Source organism: Vulpes lagopus, chromosome 8 (genome assembly GCF_018345385.1).
Source record: "Vulpes lagopus strain Blue_001 chromosome 8, ASM1834538v1, whole genome shotgun sequence".
NCBI classification, from domain to species: Eukaryota; Metazoa; Chordata; class Mammalia; order Carnivora; family Canidae; genus Vulpes; species Vulpes lagopus.
In genome coordinates this window covers 2831333-2853589 of record NC_054831.1, presented here as the reverse complement: position 1 = coordinate 2853589, position 22257 = coordinate 2831333, and the positions used below count along the sequence as shown (strand labels likewise).

Here is a 22257-nt window from a genome sequence, read left to right as displayed (position 1 = left end):
AGCCTTGGGGGTAGAGACGGCCTTCTGCTGGGAGTCGGGGGGCCTGTGAGGCCCGGGGAGGGGGACCCTGGGGAAAGTGGATGTCCTGAAGAGGAGACATGGGCCCAGAGGGCGTGGCGGCAGCGGTGGACACACCTGTGGCTCACGCGACGGGAGGCTGCCCTTGCTGACCGCTGTGCCTTTCTGTCTGTTTCAGTTTACTGAGAGAACATTCGATTGACGGCACCGGCTGGGCTCCCACGAGGACATTAAAGGTAGAGTGCAGTGCACTTGACCACACCCCGGCCTGGAGGCCTCTCCCCCTGGAAACCAGTCTCCTTGCTATCCTGCCCACCCAGGTGGCTGGGCACCGTGCTCCCGCCTGCCCACCTGAGGCTGCTCGGCTAAGCGCTTGGCCGGGTTGGTTCCTCTGCCTGCAGTTGTCTCGGCTCCCCTCTGCTCCCTTTGTGCTCCAGGTCGTTTAGTTTCTGTTCTTTCCTTCTTCTGTCCCCCAGTCTCGGGTTGTGCCTCACTCCCAGAGGAGGGGAGTGCTGCCGGGGTGAGGAGACAGGGAGGAGGGAGAGGGCAGGATTGCCCCCGTCTGAGCTAGCCAGGGATGCCCTGAGGGAGGACGCCACCCAAGGGGAGGGCGATGGAACTGAGAGCCACCAGGACTAAGCAGGTGGCCCCAGTTTCTTCTGTGGTGTAGGCTCCAGTGGGTTCTGGGGGAGCACGTTTCGGGTGCTGCGTGAGGCCGCCAGCTGTGGCCCCAGCTCAGGGCTTTGCTGTCATAGTTTCCGTAGGACAGGGTCTTCATGCTGCCTGACACTTTCATCAGGTAGTGTCGGCTAGTGTCCACTTGATAGTCACCTACCGCCTGACTCCTGCCATTGTTTCTGAAGGGTAACGAGACAGTCCCATGCAGTCTTTGTGGCCTTTGCCCTTCTTGTGCAGGTCCAGGCAGCCCAGAAGAGTACTGGGTTCCCGGCCTGTGCTTCTCTTCAGCCCGGGACTCAGCACAAAGGCGTGGCCATCTGGGCCAGACCCATTTTCTCTGGTGACCGTGTCCTCCTCCTCTGCAGCTGACAGTCATACCAGGTCCACTTCAAAGGGCTGTGGGTGTCGAATCAGCCTGTTTGTGAAGCTCACAGACTGCCTGGCACATGCACGATGCCATTTCCATCTCTGTCTCTATCTCAAGAGCAACAGTTTTGCACGTGTGTTAACTTTGGCTCAGTCATGCATGGATTACAGAAGTCAAACTAAAACCTTCGGAGGTCAAGCTCTGTGCCAAACACTCAAAATGAGCGTGGCTCGTAATGAAGATGCTGCATTGGGTGCTGTCCTCCCAGTCATAAGGGGGAGCCTGAGCAGAAGTGGGCGGGCCTCAGCCCTGCCGTGCACACATGCCAGGCTTTCTCTCCCCACTGTCCTTCACAGTTTAACCCTGTGGGCCCTGCCTTTGAAAAGAGCTTCTGCAGATAAACTGTCCTCATTTGTCAAATGCCAGCTTACTGGTTCATCTCTTAGAGACCATCCTCACTCCCATGCCCTGCTCTTGGGCAGCCCCACTGCTCTTAGAGAAAGACGTTGAGGCCCAGAGAGGTGTGCACGGGTCATAACGGCCCACAGGGTACTGCACGGGTCTAGTTCTGTACGTGGACACACTCCATGGGCAACAGCTGCCAGTTGCTGTATAGGCGCTGTCCTTGGGTATCACCAAGTAGGCACTTGGGGAAAGAACACGGGGAAGGCACTTGGGGAAAGAACACGGGGAAAGGCCCTGCCCCAGAGTCAGAGAACACTGCAGACTCTACAGGCCTGACTGGATTCTCTCGAGGTGGAGTCTCTCCTGCCACGGGCAGCCTGGCCTGTCTTCTCACCACACCCTGGACATGTCCTGCCCACTTGAGACTTAGCTCCTACACAGGGTGCCTCTACCCTGCAGGCCCCACCTCCTCTGGGAAGCCCGTCCTCCCTGCTGGGTCCTCTGGGGGAACACTTCAGTGCAAGGTCTGTTCAACATGCCTGTCTGTCCAGCCTTTCCACCAGACCAAGAATGTGTATTTATCCCCAGCTCCAGCTGTAGGTCTGGCTCACCCCAAAAGGACACAGGTGGATGGCTGAGAGAAAGCGGAGGGGCAGTTAAAGTGGCCACCTAGCACAGTATCAACTGGGGCGGAGAATCAGCCTAAAAAAGACAGGGCTAGAGCTGATGACGAGGAAGGCTGAGAGAGAGTTAATTTGTGGTTAAGTCACAGATGGCAAGTCAGTCCAGAGAGAACACATTAATTATCCATTTTATTTTTATGAGAATTTCTGATCTTTGGATATTAGGAAATGTTTATTAGTCTTCCACTTTTTTTTTTAAGTAATTAGAGCAAAATTGTTAGGAGGCCTGTGGGACCATGGGTAATTAGCATCTGCAGTCCCCAAAGGCCGCAGACACAGAAACAACAGATTTTGTCATAAAGATGACTCTTCAGAAGTTCCCAACTGTGCTTGGAAGTGACGAGGATGAGGTGACATAAGGTGGGGTTCTCCTGAGCAGATGCGCCTGTGGGCTCCTTGGGCTGGGTGTCACCCGAGGGCACTTGAGGTCCTTGAGTCTGTATTTACTACCCATGACTGCTCATCTCCAAATTTCCCAGAGCCTGTTGTCATTGGAGAGAAGTTGTTTAAAGTTTCCGTCTTGGGAAAAACAGAGCATGCTAAAGATAAATTCTGACCTGGCACAGTACGTGACTCTTGGTCGCGGCTTTGAAACACTAAGTGCACAGGAGCCTGAAACTTGTTTTCTTTCTTTCTTTCTCATTCCAGGATGTTGTCTGGGGATTAAACTCTTTGTTTACTGTAAGTATATTGACCAGAAGCCCAAGTTTTTCTTGATTCCTCTGACTACTGGTCTTAGATATCACATTAAGGATAACCTAGAGGGATTAAGAACGGCACCCTGTACGTGCCGAACCCCTCCTTTCTGTCACACTTGATGAGGCCGAGGAACAGTGACATGGATGGCACCTGAGGAGGCCGTCAGGGAGGAAAGGGCTGGGGCCTGGCCGTTCTCGGAAGCCTCCTTCCCGTGGGCGGCTGTTCCTCTGGGGGCGCCTGGCCCAGCCCTGCTCCGTGTCTGCCCTCGCCAGCAGGCGAGTTTGGGTGAAAAGCGTACGTGGCCCCCGACCACTAGGCTTTTTACAAACTCAGAGCCTTAGAACCATTCTCTCGTCGGTGACGAGCTGCCCACGTTTGCTGTCCAGAGAAAACAGTGCGTCACAGGCCGGAAGGCAGGAAGGGGCACACGGAGAAGCTAAAAGCTGGTATTTGGATTTTATAAAAGTAATATTCTTTTGAGTTTTTACTTTTCAATCATAAAAGAGCTTTAAAAGCAATAAGCTTCAGGGATGTGTCCCTGGGAGGGAAATAAGGCTGTGCTACTTTTAATAAAACTTGATCCTCTATGAAAATGAGCCCCCAGGCCAGCTCACAGGACGGCGTGGTCGTTGGAGGGGCAGCTTCCTGGCCCCCGGCACCCGGCCAGGCTGCTGTCCCCACACTCACATCTGAGGTCACAGTGGTCTTGCTCTTAGGGGCAGCAAAATAAAAAGCACAAGAGCCTCAGAATTAGACACCCCCCAAGCCCCTGCCTCCCTTTGCCGTCTCATCTGTTGTCCCAGGTGACCCCTGGAACAATGCAGCACTTCCCGTCTTCTGGCCCCTGTTACTCACTTGGGAAGGTAGTGCCATCGTTTCGTCGTGATTCTGGTTTGGCTTCTCATGGATGTGCACAGTTTTGCTTCTGGAGCTGTGGAAGATAGAGCATAATTTAAAATCTGCCCAGCACGTTGTGCTTCTTTTTCATTGATTTAGCTTTTAATCTGGTGCCGTGTTCATCTCTCCAGTGCTCCAGATTCTAGAGGGTCAGCCAGAATTGTTGATTAAGGCTGTAATGGTCATTCCCGCCAATATATTCCTTTTAGGTCAGGTATATGGTAAGGAAGATAAAGAATTTTGTGCGTCTGGTGATCTTTATCTGCACTGGATATCTCATCTCTATGCTTTATATTTTTGCCTGTTTCTAGGACTTAGAGTCTAATTATTCTACTTTACCTTGATCATAGAGATCTTAGAGACTTGAGTTTTCCTTGATGTATTTGTAACGTATTGGTCATACCCCATGTTTATTTCCACATCCGAAATACAGTCCCCAAATTTAACATTTCCAGTGACCATCTATGGCTCTGGAAAGCAGTGACTTCTCATAAGAACAAATCTCACCACCCCGGTTTTTAAGAAGAGGAGTAGGCGTATAAAGATAAAGCAGGGCCTCTGATTTGAAATCCATGGTGTGTCTTTTAGGGAGGGGGGAGTGGCCATTCCAGGGTTTTCTTTTTAAGATTTTATTTTTTTTAAATAATCTCTACACCCATAATGGGGCTCGAATCACAGCCCGGAGACCGAGAGTCGCTCATTCCACTGACTGAGCCAGCCTGGTGCTGCCACCTCCCCCCACCCACCCCACCCTGGGTTTTCTAAGGTAGAAAGGCCTGGGGGACACGGGCCTCCTGGGGGTGCTGTCCCACGCTCACTCAGCCTCCACCCACCATCCCTGCCGGCTATGAAGGGATGCTGTGAAGGGGAATAAAAAGATAAAGAGAAGATCTGGCAAAGGTCAGCATGGAAACCACAGACTTAGGCAAGGATGTTCCTCACAAAGTAAAAGAAATGAATTTTTGAGGAAAAAAGAATGGGATTTTTATTTGGAAATGCTCATAATAAGACTGGTTATTTATCAAAAATAGCATTAGAACTTAGTGTGATCACCAGACTTTGGACAGTCGTATGTAAACATCTCGATCTTTCACCAGCATTCAGAAAACCCCCACACAGCCCGTGCGCTTCCATCACAGGAACCATGACCCGTGATAGAATCGCTGCGCTCTCTGGGTTCTCCTGTTTGCTGATTAGAGTTCTGTCGCCTGGTTCATAAAATGAAGACTTAAAACAGCAGAAAAGGGCAGCCTGGGTGGCTCAGCGGTTTAGCACTGCCTTCAGCCCAGGGTGTAATCCTGGAGACCCGGGATCGAGTCCCACGTCGGGCTCCCTGCACGGAGCCTGCTCCTCCCTCTGCCTGTGTCTCTGCCTCTCTCTCTCTGTCATGAATAAATAAATAAAATAAAAATAAAAAAAATACTTGGTTCAGAGCAAAACCAAAGTTTGTTGTTTAAAAAAAAAAAAACAGCAGAAAAACAGATTCTTTCCATTGTTCTTTCCACTGCTTACTTTGAGTTTCTTTCTTTTTAAGGATCTTTTGAATTTTGATGATCCGCTGAATATTGAAGCTGCAGAACATCATTTGAGGGACAAGGTGAGCTACTGATCACATCCGAGGTTGATGGGTGTGGTAAAAGATGACCCGCTCTTGCTCAGATAAATACGATGCTGAGAACGGTAGATCCAGGCCCGGGATTTAAAGCAGTTGATCAGTGATGTGTTATGATAAATGTGAGTAGTCTCGGTAAAGTATTTGACCCGAGGTCAGACAGAAGTGTTTATATTAGATGTGATTTCCTAGTAGAATTCATTCTGAGGGACTTAAACAGGCCACTGTTCCTTTACATAATTAACGGTGTGAGGATACAGTGCTCACACCCCAGGTCCTTCCAATGCGCCGATACACTTGCCTCCCCATTTGGTTTCTGTCCAGAATAATGGGATCCTATTTATTATTTTTAATCCTCGGTTCCTTTTTTTTTGTTGTTTCCAGCTTTTTTCTTCCCAATAAACCATCACTCACTCATTTTAGGAGCAAACAGTCCATAAAGTGGCTCTCCCATACTTTTCTCAACCATTCGCTCAGTGGTGGGCAGGCACTCAGATTTCCCCCATGAGGTTTTTTTTTTTCTTTTTTTCCACCTACAAAGGATAATGCAGTAAATATCCCTTTTACACACATCCTTAAAAGTACACGAACAAGGCGTTAGGGGCAGCAGTCTGGGAGACGGCCCTGTGATTGGAACAAAGCTGTTGGATGAGGTTGTGCAGCTTCACTTGGGGCCGGGCTGGTTGGCCAGTTAGGTCTAAGCAGACAGCCTTGCGGGACTAGCTTGGTTTAGTCAGAGAGCCTTGACTTTCATTTTCTGAACCAGATTTCCTGTGAATCCTCACCACCCCAGAAATCAGCCACCCAAGGCTAGTACCCAACAGCTAACGTGAATCTATAAAGCTCTAAATGCCCTCAACTTGTTTCTAAATATCGTGCTTAAGAGCAGGTGCTTCTGCTTGGTAAGACGTGCTCTGTGCCAGAGTGAGGGGTGTTCTAAGTGTGCTGCGTGAGGCGTAACAAGGGGCACAGGTACTGCCCTGGCAGGGCCCCCAAGGGGGGCAGAGTACCTGCGAGAGCTGCGCCGCCCAGCACATGCCCTGGCACAGGTCCAAACACCATGTGGCAGGCGCAGCAAGGACCAGTGAGTCATGCGGTGGGGCTGCGGGGCCACTGGGTGCATCCGGTCAGGCAGAGGAGGCTGGGGGCAGAGAGGTCTTAAGCAGAAGCGCAGTGGTGTCAGGTGGCTCTGGGCACGGACAGCCCCTCTGCCGCTGTCACGCGCGCCCACCTTCACCGGTCAGCCCGCTGCACCACCTGTGCTGGCTTTAGCTGCCTGGGAGAGGGACAGCCTTGGTTTGTCCCTGCAATGACAAGCCTTGCAGGTGTGCTCCTGCCACCACCACCCCGCGCCCCACCTTCCCAGGCAGCTCCGACACATTGTATCTCCAGCTGTCATTGTCCCTGACAGGGACCCCCACGGAGCACTGTGTCCTGTAAGCCAGTCAGAGAAAGAAGCCCCTCATGACCGCAACACTCTTACAGGCCCGGGTGGAGAAAGACCTGTTATAAATTGTCCTTTTATTTTTCTTCGAAGGTTGCTTCCTGCTGTTTGTATGAAATAAGGGGAAGGCTTGTATTTATAGACTGTTAGCCCCAGTAAGATGGACCTAAAACCCTCCCAGCAGTGATGCCTCCGCATGAATTCTGAGAAGTGCCCCAGCCCCGCCCCCGTCCTCGTGCTGAGTCACGACAGTTGCTGAACTTTGTCCTTACTTTATTTCATGCTCATTGTTCATCCCAAGTTTGGCTGTTGGCCACTTAAGCGCCAGGTGAGGTGCTGATGCTCAGGATGGATTGGTGGACCATCCTTGTCCCCGTGGAGCAGATGTGCTAGTGGGTGGAGGCAGAACATAGATAAGCAAACATGACGTCTGGGGGCGGGGGGCACTGGGGGTGTTGCTGTTTTATGTAGGGTGCTGTGAGAAGGCCTTTCTGATAAGATGTGAGTAGAGATCTGATGTGAACCAAATGGGTATTGGGCAGGAGTATTCTGGAGAGTATTAACAGTGGTGCAAAAGCCCTGAGGCGGGAATGTTCTAGGGATGTTCAGGGAAGAATACAGAGGGCAGCGTGACTGCTAGAGAGCAGCATCCTCGAGTGGCCATCGCAGGCCCTGTCCCACACTTCCCAGAGTGCGTTTATTCTCCTGACATCTCTATGAGGGAGGGACTCCTTATCCTCGGTCTGCTGCTGGGGACGTAGAGCCACCATGGAGGTAAGAGACTTGCTGGGAAGGGCAGAGCCCAAGATGTGAACCCAGGCAGTCTGGTCCCAAAGTCCTTGGGCTTCATGTGGGCTCTGCTCTGTGGGCCTGTGGGGTGGGAGGCAGCAGAGGCTGAGCACGAAGACTCTCGGAGGCCATGGGCTCCGGGCTTCATCCGGGGCGAGGTGAGAGCAAAGGAGGTGAGACTGAGCAGACGCACCTTTGGTCCTGAGGGCAGGACCGGGGCGGCAGTGCCTGTGGGGTCTTTACATCCTGCAAGCAGTGGCTGTGGCTCCTTAGGAGCTGGCGGTACCATTGGCTTCTGGGTACTGTGGAAATGGCCAAGTCAGGGCTCCTATCCGCAAACGCAGGCTCAGCAGCTCTCCACTTCCTCACTTAAGATGACAAGCAAGTCACCAAATCATTTTCAGACCCTTAAATCAGGAACCTGCCCTGACCTTGAACGGGTTACCGTGTGCATTAAGTGTGGCAGGAGAAGAGGTCTCCTGGGTGCTCCACCCACTTCTAGCTGCTTCCCCTGGAAGAGGCGCCACTCTAGGCAAGGACTGGCCCCAGGAAGGCACAGCCAGTGCAGCACCTACCAGGGGCTCTGCTGTGCCCTTTGCGTGCGCTGGGGGCCCTTGGTATTACCTGTCACGTGATGGGACCATGATGGAACTGAAGCAGTGTGACCCCACGGCCAGCAGTGACCTAGCAGCTGTGTTGTAGGAGTAAGAGGGTTAAGTTCCACCTGTCAGATCACAGTGTCCTGAATGTTGAATGCATGTGTTCTTAGGTGGGCAAGCTCCAAGTCCCTCCTGGTGCCTGTGGTCCCGGGGGCCCTTGCCCAGTCTTGCAAGGCCAAGGAACTTAGGTCCTGACGTTAGACCCAAGGGGCACACCTGGGGCACTTCCTGCCCATACTGGCTTGGAGACCCTGAGGGCCACACCACCTCTTCACCAGAGGAGTTGGGCCTGGTGCCCAGGTGGCCTCTGCTCGATGCCTGCAGAGGGAGCTTTGCAGCAAGCCCTCTGTGGGCAAGGTCATCACCATGAGAAGTGGGCATGTTTTGAATAGTCTACAAGGTCTGGGAGGTGGTTCTAGGAAGATGATCTGGACATAGGGGTCTCTGGAGAACAGCAGGTATGGCTCATCCTCAGTTGAGGTCAAGAGCCCCACCCTGACCTACATTGTCACCTGCACCACACGATGGGCCTCACTTTCCACATCTCCAAAACAAGCGGTCTCGGGTTCTGTTCCGCTCAGAGCTTCTGTGTTGGTTCCCCACCCCAACCCTCCCAGCACAGTGGCACAGCATCCTGCACGCGGCGTCCTGCACACAGCAGGCACCTGGAGGAGTAGGGAACCAACTCTCTACTCCCTGGGCCTCTGATGGTCCTACAGCCCCGGCAGCTGGGTTGGGGTGGGGGGTGCAGTTGGAGTCCACGTCCTTCCTAAGCTCTAAGCTCTCGAGAGCCCAGCGGCTCCTCAGTGGCTCCTCAGTGGCCCCTGGGCTTGGGTGGGTCCTACTTGTCTGGAAGCGTTTCCTGCTAACTCGCTCCCCTTCTCCTTCTCTCCCTGATCCCCCCCTCCCGCTCCACAGGAGGACTTCCGGAATAAAGTGGAAGACTACATTAAGCGTTATGCCAGATGATAGGAGGAGGAGACGGTGGGGCTGTGGACTGTGTTGTAGGCTTGTCTCCAACAACCAAGAGGGAGCTCCCGTCCCCAGTCCTCGCGCTCCCCTGAGACCCACAGGGTCATCCGCATCCTGTGACCATGCTGTCCCGAGGAAGAACCTCTTCACGACTGCCCATTGTAGATGGAGAGTCCCACATAAATACAGCAAGAAAATGCGTTTGGGGTTCTAAAGAGTTGTCTGCTTACCTTAACATGTTTACTTTTTGGAAACTGTACTGTATAGGCTATTGATGAGATTCCAGAAGTTGTAATGAACTCAGAATTGAGGCTAGCGCTCGCTTCTTCCCCTTTTCCCAAACAAAATCCTCCCCCGCACAAGTGATGATGATGTGCTCAGTGTAGCTCGCGGATGGGCCCTAAGAACCCCGCTGCATACTGTGATTGGATGCACATTCTCTTAGCTCCTCCACGGATGCCGGCCCCGCCTAGGTGTCGTGAAGCTTCCCAGAACGCACAGTCATTCACTGTAGATCTCTTAACTGAAATGCGTATTTTATTTAATGTAAGTATATTTTGGAACAGATTTGTAATTTGTACAATTTAATGCTTTAATTATTTTTTTCTATTCTCATTTAGTTTGTATTTTCATTGTATAGAGCAGACAGATGTTGGGTCAAGCAACTATTGAAGAGAAATACAAAGAAAATATGAAAGACCCATTATTCCTTCTGTCCAACTGAAACAGGAATTTGGCTTTTAAAAATCAGCTCTTGCTTTTGGGTCCAGATGGGGCGAGGAAGTTTTGGAACCCCTTGAAACTACTAGCTCTGTCTGATTTTTTTAAAAGGAAAAGAAAAAAAGCAGGGAGCCCTTTCTCAGCTGCTGGCCCGAGGAGACTGGCTGGAGCCCCACCAGCCGGGGGTGTGGCGTTTCCACAGCAGCCCGTGGGGGAGCCCAGGGAGGGCAGAGGTACCGCCAGTCAGCCCTCCGGAGTCTGATGCCACAGAGCGCAGCTGTGGCTTCGGACTCCGCTGTGGTTCGGTGTCCGTGGGGAGCCGCCCTGGCCAGGGATCAGCGGTGGCACGTAGCGCAGTCAGGCCAGTGCACTTCAGATTAGGAGCGCTGAGGAGGGAAACGGATTTACTCCGGCATTTAGACGTCTGAACCAGTGAAATCAAATGCACAATAAATGTTTGTGTGGTTTCCACCTGCTGCCTGCCTGGCACACCCACGTTTAGCTGACCGCCTCCTTTGGCCTCTGGATCTCCCCTCTACCCAGTCTGATCTGCGGTTCTTAATTTATAATACAGTTTTCTGATAGGAGATCGGCAGGGGAGGAACGTAGGCCATGCTTCCCAGGTGTCAGGGGTTGTGCCTGTTAGGTTGCTGGGAGCCCTGACCGCAGGGATATCTCTGGTGCAGAGCAGGAAGGTGGGGCTGGAGCCAGGGCACGGTGGCCTCTTGGAGGCTCAGGGCCCACGGGGGAGCCGTCCCCTCACCTCCTGAAGCCCGGGAGGGGCACGGCAGCTTACACACTTTTAATTGGAGCTCTGCCCAGGGTCACAGGACACGGGTCAGCTGGACACGGGGCTGGCTCGTGCTACTGGGGTCAGCAGACCGGCCGCTGGCCTGCCCGCATGCCAGGGTTCTGCCCCTGGGACCCAGGGCACGTGGTTCTCTGCCTGGGCAACCCCGGGCCTGAGTCCTGGCACATCTACAACTGTCGGGCAGCTCCCAGGCCGCACAGCTGGTGGTGCAGGTGGAGGTGAAGCAGTGATACCAGGCCCACGGGTGAATGGAAACACGCATATTGTAGGTGAAGGAATGTGCCTTCTGGACAAGACTGGGACGGACAGCTGTGAATTCTGACCTCAAAACGTAGAGAAATACTTTATCAGAGATCAAGTAATTTCTTCAAAAAACCTTTTTCCACATGACAGGGTCATCCCTTTCTGTCCAGTGGAAATCCCTCAGGGCCCTGCCCCCCTTCCCCTATCTCGTTGAGCACACACCCAACCTGGCCCGTCGCCGTGGAGAACCCGTACTGTGCGGGCTACCTGGCCAGCGGGGCTCACGGCATCTTCTGGTGGCTGCAGAACCCTGGTTTCCAGGCCTTTTTGGTTTCTTGGGGTCTCCCCACTCTGACCCTAGTCCATGTGCCCACCACCCTGGTGATAGTGGATTTCCCATCTGCCAGGGGTGGGTATACTGAGCCAGCCCCGGGGCCAGATAGGAGTGGAGAAAACCCCGGGGACACGAAGCTCCGGGACTTTTCCCGTGTCCACTTGGGTCCCCATAGCTCGACCGCTTCGAGTTTGCTATGTCAGCATGTTTTTTAAGCTCACAAGGAAACAGTCCCAGGATAGACTTGTCAGAAGGAAGAGGCTCACATCCCCCCTCTGGCCTTCCCTCAAGCACACCACCTACGTGTCCCTCTCCCTCTGCCGTCTCCGTGAGGGACTCCCGTGTTACGTGCTGGTCCGGCCGTGCTCCTCGCTGCTCGCCTGTGTTATCTTCACCCACTGTGTTGGGGCTGCTGCAGGGCCCAGGTGCGGTGCCTCAGCTCCTGCTCAACAAGACCCCCCCCCCTTCTATCCAGCATCCTCTGCAAGCACTGAAAGCCTTGGAGGGCCGTTCCTGATTCCTACTAACCACAGCCTAAGCCAGGTGGTGCACCTGCTAGAGAAGTCGCTGCAATACAGAAGTCCATGAAGAAACTGGAGAGGCTCATTCCGACCATTTGCAGTTGCTAAAATACTCTGAATATATAGTCTTTAAGAGGAACATGTACCTTAGCCTTTAGGTATTTATTTTAAATAAGCATCCTTCCCCGTGACTTGGCTGCAGCCAGACCAGTTGGCGGAGTCTTGGGGCACCTGGTGGCAGAGCTGGTGCGTCTTCCTTGAATGGCAGCAGGAACAGACTGAACAACCCTTCTGCTGGGCTCTGGAGTTTAGCAAAAAAAAAAAATTCCCAGAGGGCAACCAAACTCTCAGACAGTGGTGACCACTAAGATGTGTTATGTGTGTCCAGAGGACACGCCCCACTGTTCCCTAGGGCTGCTCTCTTACCCCTCACTCTCATTCTCTACAGGCCCACTGTGAAAAAAAAAATCATATTCCTGCTAAATAGGACTTTGTGCAGGTTTATCAAAATCACCCAGAATTTTTTTAGTGTAAAATCCCAACCTCTTGTAAAATTGATGAGCCACCAGTTGCAGCCTTTAACAAGACTCTCCTTTTCCAGCTAGTACAGTCTATCCCAGGAGTGTTTTCACTTTCATCCACTTAAAAATGTTTCACCTTGGAAAGTCAGGTTTGCTACAAGTTCATCATTGATCAAAGTGGGTCTAGTAAAATGCTGATAGTTTTAGCAAAATACGGTTTTAATTTTCCTCTGCCAAAGAACTTGGAAAACGAAGAGCACCCATCCCTCCCCTTTCCTCCCTCAAACAAATCCCGTCTGGAAGGGCTAATTCGGAGGGTTCCGTGTTGCCCATTGACGTCCCCACTCATGGCCTGGGTTTCCGTGGGTTACCAAAACTGATCTATCGGAAGAACTGTGGTTTGAAAAAAAAAGTTCCTCAAAAAGCCCAGTGATGAAGGCATTCGGGGACCTTGCCTTGTTAAGAATGTCTATTTGTGCTAAGCTGTCTAAAAAACTGAGTTATAATCTTAAAAAAAAAAAATCCAGTTTAGGGCTCCATTCATTTTCATTGCCAAGCCCACTGAGCCAGAGTTGTTTGATAAATTCACTTTTTAGCTTATGTCAGGGCCAGCTGGAAGGAACAGGGCTTGCCGCAGAGTTCCCAGTGCTGGAGGAGAGACAGGACAGGGCCCCCAGCACTGCAGCGAGGGTGGCGTGAATACTTGCTAGGGGCCAGGGGCCAGGGAAGAAACCATAGGCACGGAAGGCCTAACGCCTCCTGTAGCCTCCCCATTGAGCCTGCGGTCCGTGGTGCACCCCCAGCAGTGTTTCCTCCTCCCTGGCCTCAGGACTGACTCATCTGTGTTGTAGTTTTCCGTGTTGGGTGTTTATAATCTCAGTGTCAGACCACATGGACCTTCCTCCCCACTCATCGCTCCCTCCCGTGCACCACGTGGTGCTCGCCAGTTGTAGATCTTCCCAAATATCTCTAAAAATTAATCTCCACCCCAATGGCCCCATTCACCTGTGTCTTTCACACCCACACCCACCCACACCCAGAGCGAGGCTGGAGGGCCAGAAGGTGTGTGCTGCACTGTGGTAAAGAGCCTTGTTTCTTATTCTTAAGGGGTTTCATCCCCAAGCTCGTCTGAGAAGAGAAAACCTGGCTCCCTGGGCTGGTTCTCGATAGAGCGGGAGCAAGTGGAGCCCAGTGAGCACGGATCCCGCTGTGGTTGCCGTGTGCCTTGGCAGACCAGTCAGTGATGTGTAACAAGAACCACAGCTGATGGAGGAAGAGCACAGGATGGAGGAAGACCTGGCCAACACCCCCGTGAGACCAAACCAAACGTGGTGGGCTGGCTCCCCACGTCCTCCCCACCTTGCTGCCAGAGGTGGGAGCACCTCTAAAACAACCCTGACTTCCCGGTGCCTCCAAAATAAGCCCCCTTGTGCTTAGCATACAGATGCATTGTCCTCGGTCACCTGTCCACTGCCAGCCACTGCCCTGAAGACCCTGCCTGACCTCAGAGTGGTGCCTTCAGGCCTTGCAATGAGGTCCACATCCCTTCTGGGGCTCCTCTCAAGACTCAGTTCATGTGGTGCCACCACCGTGAAGCCTATCTTACAGGCAGATGGGCAGGTGCTGGGGTATCCTCATCTTGCCCAGGCTTCCAGAATTATTCCTTCCGTATGTATTCCTGCCCGTCCCAGGTGTCCGGTGCATGAGGAGCACAGGGCCTTAGCCATCCTGCAGTAACGAATAGCTTATTACGACGCACTTGCTTAGGCCAAGTAAATACAGCAGGAGCTTCAGAGCACAAGTACACCAGCAAGCCTGCTCGAGACGGTCACGTCCTGGACGCCGGACATGCCAGCCAGCGAGCCAGTAGCTGCAGAGGGCATCTGCTACCACAGAGGTGAGCAAGCCACCCTTCCATCAGCTGCAGCTGCCAAGTCGGAACAGCCTGCTTTGCTTGAGTTAATGGGACTGTGAACAAATACTGCAGGGAAGAAAAGATGTCAGGCAGACAGGATGAATTGGATGCTGGAAATGGACTGTAGGATTAAAAGAAAAAATTTCAGGCGGGGGTAGGGGGCAGGGAAACACGTTTAGGAAAATGCAGTGAATTGCATCTTTGACTTGGAATCAAGGCCTAAAGGGGCAACAGGCCAAAAGGAAAGGACGGTAGGATGGAACCGAAGCTGTGGCAACACCTCCACAGCAGGGCAGGGCAGATGCTGGAAAGATAAAGATGGTGTGGGGACAAATTGGATAAGTTCTCCCGCCGTGCAGGAGAGCCACAGAGGAGCCATCAAGGGAAGGAACAGGCAGAGGGCACTTGCACCAGCCTAAGATGGGCTGACAGGGCTGTCCTATTCGAACAAGCGAAGCCCGGACAATCTAGACGGTACTACAGTTTCCAGACATCAGACCCCAGACTGAGCAGGACAGCGATCCTGAGTGAGACCTGCCCGGGAAGGGGAGACCCAGGTGGAACCCAGCTTGAGATGGAACTAAGTACGTAGCAAGGCCAGGGAAGCTCGAGTTCCCAGCAGAGGGGGCTGCACAGAGAGGGAGCCCCGGAGACCTGCAGCGGGTCCTCTCAGGCCAGCCCCCTGGGGTACTGACTAGCAGTGCACCCGGGAAACTGCCCGACAGTGGGGAACAGCACCCCCCGAAGAGAAGAGAAAATGCCCCCTTGAGTTGATACAAGGCCAGGAGTAGTCTACATTCCCATGAGCCAGAATGGATTTGTGATCCACCTGTGATTCACGGTGAGCTGGGGAGACGACTAGCTCAGTGACAGTTAAAGGCCGCACTCGTCCCACCCGAATATCTTAAAAGCAAGCCTTAAAGTGATCCAGTTATTTCAAATGAACTGCATCCCAGAACAAAGACAAGAATTTTAAGAATCCAGAACCTGGGTCGCTTGGGTGGCTCGGTGGGGTAGGGAGCCAACTCTCCATCTCAGCTCAAGTCATGGATCTCAGGGTCATAGGAGAGGGCCCTGCATCAGTATCCACACTTAGCGTGGGGTCTGCTTGCGATTCTCTCCTGTTCCCTCTGCCCCTTCCCCTGCTGGCACACACATGGAAGCTCTCTCGCTCTCTAAAATAAATAAATCTGTTTAAAAAAATAAAAATACAAATAAAGGAGCACCTGGGTGGCTCAGTGGTTGAGCATCTGCCTTTGGCTCAGGGCATGACCCTGGGGTCCTGAGATCGAGTCCTGCACTGGGCTCCCCACAGGGAGCCTCCTTCTCCCTCTGCCTGTGTCTCTGCCTCTATGTGTGTGTGTGTCTCTCGTGAATCAATAAAATCTTTAATACAAAAAAAAACAAACAAACAAAAAAACACATCGGAGTGCCTAGGTGGCTCAGTGGGTTAGGCATCTGGCTCTAGCTCCAGTCGTGATCCCAGGGTCCCTGCTCAGCATCTGCTTCTCCCTCCCCCTCTGTCCCTCTGCTCCTCTGTCCTGTTCTCCCCACCCCTGGCTCATGCTCTTTCTTTCAAATAAATAAAATCTAAAACAAAACAAAAAACAAACTGAGTGAAGTCATACCAGTAGATTAGCACTAGGAGAAACTGTGAACGACAAGACAGAAGGAATATGATCCCAAATGGCAAGTAGACGCACACACCAGGGGCTCACCCTCAGCACTGTGACCTGGTGGCCAGTCCTGTGCACTGGAGGGTATTAGTGGCTTCCACTCACTAGATCCCAGAAGCACCTACCTCCCCCCCCCCCCCGTTATGATAACCAAAACATCTCTAAGGCATTGCCAAATGTCCCGTGGAAGGAAAAGTCACTCCCCTTTGAAAATCGCTGGACTGCATAGATTTTTCTTTTGAATTTTTCATCCCTTTGTGCTTTTGAACAATCATCTAAGAGAATTCTTAGGCTCGGGCATTCAGCTCAGTAATTTGCCCTTTGTGGCTATTCGGTTCAGCCCACCTATTGTATTCTTTTTAATAGACTTTATTTTTTAGAGCACTTTTAGGTTCACAGCCAAACTGGGTGGAAAGCAGAGCTCCCATATACCCCTGCCGCCGCCGTCGCCACCACCATGCACGACCTCTCCCATTGCAGACATCGCACAGATGCAACATTTGTTACACCTGATGAACCTCATTAACACATCATTGTTACCCAAAATCCAGTTTTTCGCTGGGGGTTCACAAATATATACTAAAATGTACCCACGGTGATGGTACAGGCTTACCTCCAAGATACTGCTGGCTTGGTTCCAGAAGGCCACAGTAGAGCGAGTATCGCAATAAAGGGAGTCAGATGAATTTTTTGGCTTCCTACTATAGATAAAAGTTACATTTTACGCAACGCTGCAGCCTGTCAGGTGTGCAACAGAACTTGGTCTAAAAAAGCAATGTCCGAGCCTTAACTGAAAGCCACCTCGCTGCTATAAAATGCTGGCCCCGTCGGAGCACCCAGCGAGCCGCCGTCCCTGCACCGGAGCAGGTCCCGCCTCGATGTCGCGGCCCACGAGGGTCCGGGTGGGGCCCAGGCCGGGGCGTGTGGCGGCTTCCTGAGCTAAGACGACAATTTGCCGCGTGGCTTGACTTCCCCTCGCGGCCTCCCTGGCGCGTGGCGCTGCTGGACGACGCTGCACCTGCAGGAGAACGTCCTCCAGGCCTGGAGCCCGGCTCTGCGACCGCCACTCTGTCCCCGGAGCACAGGGAACCGCTCGGTCCTCCACCGTCACCGCAGCGGCCTTCCCGGCGGCGTCACCCGGGCGGATTCCGTCTCGGGAAACCACCTTCCCTGCTCGTCCATGGGAAGCAGCTGCTCCCCGTCACGCTGTCCTATGGGAGGGCACGACCTGGGCCCGACTTCAGGCTCCTCTTGGAACCCCGGTTCCCCTAATGTCCCCCCCACCCGCCAGCCCCCCATCTGCAGTGACTTCCCCACCAAAGGCTCAAACCCTCAGTTTGTAAAAACAACAGCAAAAACAAACCTGTTATCTGAGAAGCACAATAAATCAAGAAGTAAAACAAGGTACGCCTCTTTCGTTCAAAATACTTTCACAGCCCTAAAAATCTTATGTTCTATTCCTTCTTCCCTCCACCCGTCCCAGGCGGACTGAGTATTTAAAACTTGATTAGTGGGCAGCCCCGGTGACCCAGCGGTTTGGCACCGCCTTCGGCCCAGGGCGTGATCCTGGAGACCCTGGATCGAGTCCCACGTCGGGCTCCCTGCGTGGAGCCTGCTTCTCCCTCTGCCTGTGTCTCTGCCTCTGTGTGTGTGTCTTTCATTTTATTTATAAATAAATAAAATCCTTAAAAAAATCAAACTTGATTATAGCTTTTGTTCAACATCTATTTGTTTCATAACTACCTTTAAGAAGAAAATCCCAGCAGTGCACTTATCTGTTGGAGACCGATTCTGGAAGCTGGAAGCTCCGCTACTTTTGCCCTCGGGCATGAGTTGCTCTTTGGATCTCGTTTTCATGGAGATCGCATTCCTCAAATGTTTGATCTTTTTAAGATTTTGTTTATCTGACAAAGAGCACAGCAGAGAGAAGCAGGCTCCCCGCCAAGGTAACCACCCCCCCCACCACCACCAAATGTCTGGTCCTTTTTTAAAAAAAAAATTATTTATTTATTCATGAGAGACACACACAGAGAGGCAGAGACGCAGGCTCCACGCAGGGGGCCCGACCTGGGACTCGATCCCGGGTCTCCAGGATCACGCCCTGGGCCGAAGGCAGCACTAAACCGCTGAGCCCCCCCGGGCTGCCCCAATGTCTGGTCTTTATTGAGCTCTTACCTTGGTAATGACGACTTCCTGCGGCACGTTGGAGCAGCCCTCGAGGAAGACGGAGGAAGACCGTGGTGGTGGCTCCGTGTTGCACCACACAGCGCCTTTATTGCCTCAGCAACGGGCCCTCCGTTCTTTCTAGGCCTCTATCCCCAGCCACGTGGGCACTATCTTCTCTGACTTGTCTCCGACTCCACCACACTCACTACATCCATCCAGAACCACAAACCCTCTAACTACTAATTGGCCCGACGTGCTGGAGGCGAATCACCTGTGAGCCGTGCCTGGGCGCCCTCCAGCTCCCATCCACACAGCCCTCCCTGCAGATCTGGAGAAGGAAACCTGCCCCTACCTTCCGACGTCCCCCACCCACCCTTGCTCTTCATCACCTGCAGGACCTTGGCCCTCCTCTCCTATCTCAGGGGCCTTGTGAGCCCCGCCCCGCAGCATATAAACAAGTTCACGTTCTACAGCATTTCCCTTAGTCGTGTACTACTCTTTTCGGCTCTTTCTCCCCTCATCCTCTGGGAGAGGGTTGACCACAGTCCTCACTCTTTCCTGTCCCATTCACCCCGCACACTTTCCTGCCCTCTCCTCACTGCTGTCCTAAAGCTTCTCGTACTAAATGCACCAGTGCCCCCTTGTCCCCCTATAAGGAAGACACTTTCCCAAGTCATCTCACCTGCACTTTACACTCTCATCTGTTCTCATTCTTTCCTAATTCCCTTTCCTTTTCTCCCCTTTGGATTATCCTTGAGCTCCTGTGTAGCTCTTGGCTTCTTAAATTTTGGTGTGTCCTTGGGATGCCTGGGTGGCTCCGTAGGTTAAACATCAGACCCTTGGTTTCCGTTCAGGTCAGGATCTGAGGGTTGTGGGATGGAGCCCCAGGGGCTCTGCGCTCAGTGGGGAGTCTGCTTGAGATTCTCACTCCCTGCACCCCTTCCCCCACTCACACTCTCTCAAATTAATCAATAAATCCTTAAATATTTTTTTTCAGGGCGGCCTGGGTGGCTCAGTGATTTAGCGCCTGCCTTTGGCCTGGGGCCTGATCCTGGAGACCGGGATCGAGTCCCGCACTGGGCTCCCTGCATGGAGCCTGCTTCTCCCTCTATCTCTGATCAATAAAATAAAATCTTATTTTTTTCAGTGTGTCCTTTGCTGTGGTCGCAACTGCCAAGTCACTGGCTCGGTATGCAAGCAAGAATGAAAGGACAGAAAGAACCAGAAATGCAGACACTTGCAGAGCTGAAGAGACATCGCCTGGACCCCAACAGGAGCTCAAGTCTTCCAAAAGCCGATTACAATTCAGCTTCTTGGGATCCCTGGGTGGCGCAGTGGTTTGGCGCTTGCCTTTGGCCCAGGGCGCGATCCTGGAGACCCCGGATCGAATCCCACATCAGGCTCCCGGTGCATGGAGCCTGCTTCTCCCTCTGCCTGTGTCTCTGCCTCTCTCTCTCTCTCTCTCTGTGACTATCATAAATAAATAAAAATTTAAAAAAAAAAGTTAAAAAAACAATTCAGCTTCTTGATAAAGCATTCCTGAACTCAAATTCTGGCTCCTTCATCGCCGTGTGAACTTGGGGAAGATGCTGAGCCCCTATAGTCTCGATTTCCTTCCAACAGTGCCCACTCGCGGTTTACCACGGTTAAGTTACTCAATGCGTGACGGGGCTTACCGCGGGGCACGTGCTCTGGGCTCCGAGATGGCGGGGCGGCCGGCAGGCCGGAGTCATGCTGCACCTGTCGCCCGCCCAGGCCCCTGCACCGTCCCCGCTCGAGCCCTTCCCTGCAGCCCCCCACCCGCGCCCCTCCGCCCGCCCGGAGTCACGCTGCACCGTCCCTGCTTCAGCCCTCGTCCCTGCGCCCCCACCCGCGCTCCTCCGCCCGCCCGGGGTCTGATGCACCTGTCGCCCGCCCAGGCCCCTGCACCGTCCTCGCTCGAGCCCTCCTCCCTGCGCCCCCACCCGCGCCCCTCCGCCCGCCCGGGGTCACGCTGCACCTGTCGCCCGCCCAGGCCCTGCCCCGTCCCCGCTCGAGCCCTCCCCTGCAGCCCCCTACCCGCGCCCCTCTGGCCGCCCGGGGTCACGCTGCACCTGTCACCCGCCCAGGCCCCTGCACCATCGTCGCTCGAGCCCTCCTCCGCCCGCCCGGGGTCCAATGCACCTGTCGCCCGCCCAGGCCCCTGCACCATCGTCGCTCGAGCCCTCCTCCGCCCGCCCGGGGTCCGCTGCACCTGTCGCCCGCCCCGGCCCTGCACCGTCCCCGCTCGAGCCCTCCCCGCAGCCCCCCACCCCAGGCCCCTGCCCCGTCCCCAGCTCGGGCCCCCGCGCACCCTCCCGCCGCGGGCGCGTCACCCAAGCCACAGACCCCCGCGGAAGCTGCAGGCGGGGCCCCCGCGCCCTGCGACGCCGCCGCCGTGGGTCAGCTCCGGGCCCGGGGTCCGGCGGGGGCGGCCTGGCCGAGCGGACCCGCGCGGAGCAGCGCCCCCGGGAGCCCGCAGCCCTCGCCGCCCCGCCCCCGCCCCGTGACGCGGCCCGTCACCTGACCGCGCGCAGCCAATCGGCAGCCTCCTGGGCCAGCCCCGTTATTGGCCTGAGTGCGGGGCGCAGCCAATCCGGAGGCGGCCCGGCCCCGCGGCCCCGCCCCCTCCGCCCGGCCTGCGGGAGGCGCCCCGGGAGCCCGCGCGGCGTGTGGGTCGCGGCGGGGCGGGATGGAGGCGGCGGCGGCGGCCGGCAGGGACGCGCGGGGGCGCGCGGCGAGTCACCCCCGCGGCCCCGGGGAGAAGAGCCCGCCCGACAGGTGTGCGCGGGGGGAGGCGGCCGGCGCTCTCCTCCGGGAAGCCCTCGGGGCGCCGCCGGGGTCGGACGGGGGCGGTGGGGGAGGGGAGGCGGCGGGGTCCGCCCGGGGGTCGGGGTGGGGGAGGGGGGGGCTCCGCGGCGGTGCCCGGGGGAAGCGCGGGGCGGGGAAGAGCGGCCGCCCAGGCCCGGGGCAGCCCGCGGAGCCCGAGCTGGGGACGACTCCGCGACGCCTCCAGGGGCGCCAGGGGCGGGGGTGCGGCCGCAGAGGCCGCGGGAGGCGCCGGGCACCCTGCGGGAGAGACTCTCCCTGCTTTGTCGGATGGTAGTTGACGGCCCATTTCTGGATGGATTCTCTCCTGTTCCGCTGATCCCTGTGTCTGTTTTCGTGCCCGTCCCGGCCTGTCTTCAGGACCACAGCTTTGTGATTAATACAGCCTGAAGTCCGGCATGGTGATGCCCCCAGCTATGGTTTTCTTTTTCAGTTTTCCCCTGGCTATTCGGGGTCTTTCCTGACTCCACACTAATCTTAAGATTATTTGTTCCAATTCTCTGAAGAAAGTCCGTGGTATTTTGATAGGGATTGCATTCGACGTGTGAACTGCCCTGGGACAGCCTCTTCAATACATGGTGCTGGGAACACTGGACAGCCACGTGCAGAAGAATGAAACTGGACCACTCCCTTGCACCAGACACAAAGATAAACTCAAAACGGATGAAAGATCTGAATGTGAGACCAGATTCCATCAAAATCCTAGAGGAGAACACAGGCAACACCCTTTGAACTTGGCCACAGCAACTTCTTGCAACACACATCCATGAAGGCAGGAGAAACAAAAGCAAAAATGAACTGTTGGGCTTAATCAAGATAAGAAGCTTCTACACAGCAAAAGAAACAGTCAACAGAACTCAAAGACAACCTACACATGGGAGAAGACATTTGCAAATGACGTATCAGATCAAGGGCTAGTTTCCAAGATCTATAAAGAACTTATTAAACGCAACAGCAAAGAAACAAACAATCCAATCGTGAAATGGGCAAAAGACATGAACAGAAATCTCACAGAGGAAGACACGGACATGGCCAACATGCACATGAGAAAATGCTCCGCATCACTGGCCATCAGGGAAATACAAATCAAAACCACCATGAGATCCCACCTCACACCAGTGAGAATGGGGAAAATGAACAAGATGGGAAACAACAGATGTTGGAGAGGATGTGGAGAAAGGGGAACCCTCCTGCACTGTTGGTGGGAACGTGACCTGGTGCAGCCACTCTGGAAAACTGTGTGGAGGTTCCTCAAAGAGTTAAAAATAGACCTGCCCTCC

General features: G+C 54.1%; 2 protein-coding genes and 1 long non-coding RNA gene across 11 annotated transcripts in view; 2 read left to right on the top strand and 1 right to left on the bottom strand.

Annotated features, from left to right (window-relative positions):
* UBE2F (ubiquitin conjugating enzyme E2 F (putative)) overlaps positions 1–9422 on the top strand; it is a 54940-nt gene extending 45518 nt beyond the window's left edge. The window contains exons 7-10 of the mRNA XM_041765993.1: positions 197–254; positions 2800–2832; positions 5282–5344; positions 9170–9422. Coding sequence (XP_041621927.1) covers positions 197–254; positions 2800–2832; positions 5282–5344; positions 9170–9220 — 205 coding nt within the window. The 3' untranslated portion in view covers positions 9221–9422. The remainder of the gene's footprint in view (positions 1–196; positions 255–2799; positions 2833–5281; positions 5345–9169) is intronic.
* A 558-nt stretch (positions 9423–9980) lies between these two features.
* LOC121497019 lies at positions 9981–19106 on the bottom strand. 2 transcript variants are annotated; one of them, XR_005989384.1, is made up of 3 exons: positions 18140–19106; positions 16578–17192; positions 9981–12153 (listed from the first exon to the last, which is right to left on the bottom strand). It is a non-coding gene; the product is annotated as an uncharacterized LOC121497019 (long non-coding RNA). The 2 variants fall into 2 exon arrangements; XR_005989385.1 differs by lacking the exon at positions 18140–19106 and having other exon boundaries at positions 9981–11072; positions 11999–12153; positions 16578–17954.
* A 1679-nt stretch (positions 19107–20785) lies between these two features.
* Positions 20786–22257, top strand: part of SCLY (selenocysteine lyase) — a 36582-nt gene continuing 35110 nt past the window's right edge. For 6 of the 8 annotated variants that reach the window (XM_041766063.1, XM_041766061.1, XM_041766060.1 and 3 more), the window contains exon 1: positions 20786–20929. In XM_041766063.1, coding sequence (XP_041621997.1) covers positions 20841–20929 — 89 coding nt within the window. In that variant the 5' untranslated portion in view covers positions 20786–20840. The remainder of the gene's footprint in view (positions 20930–22257) is intronic. The other 2 variants (XM_041766064.1, XM_041766065.1) reach the window with 2 other exon arrangements.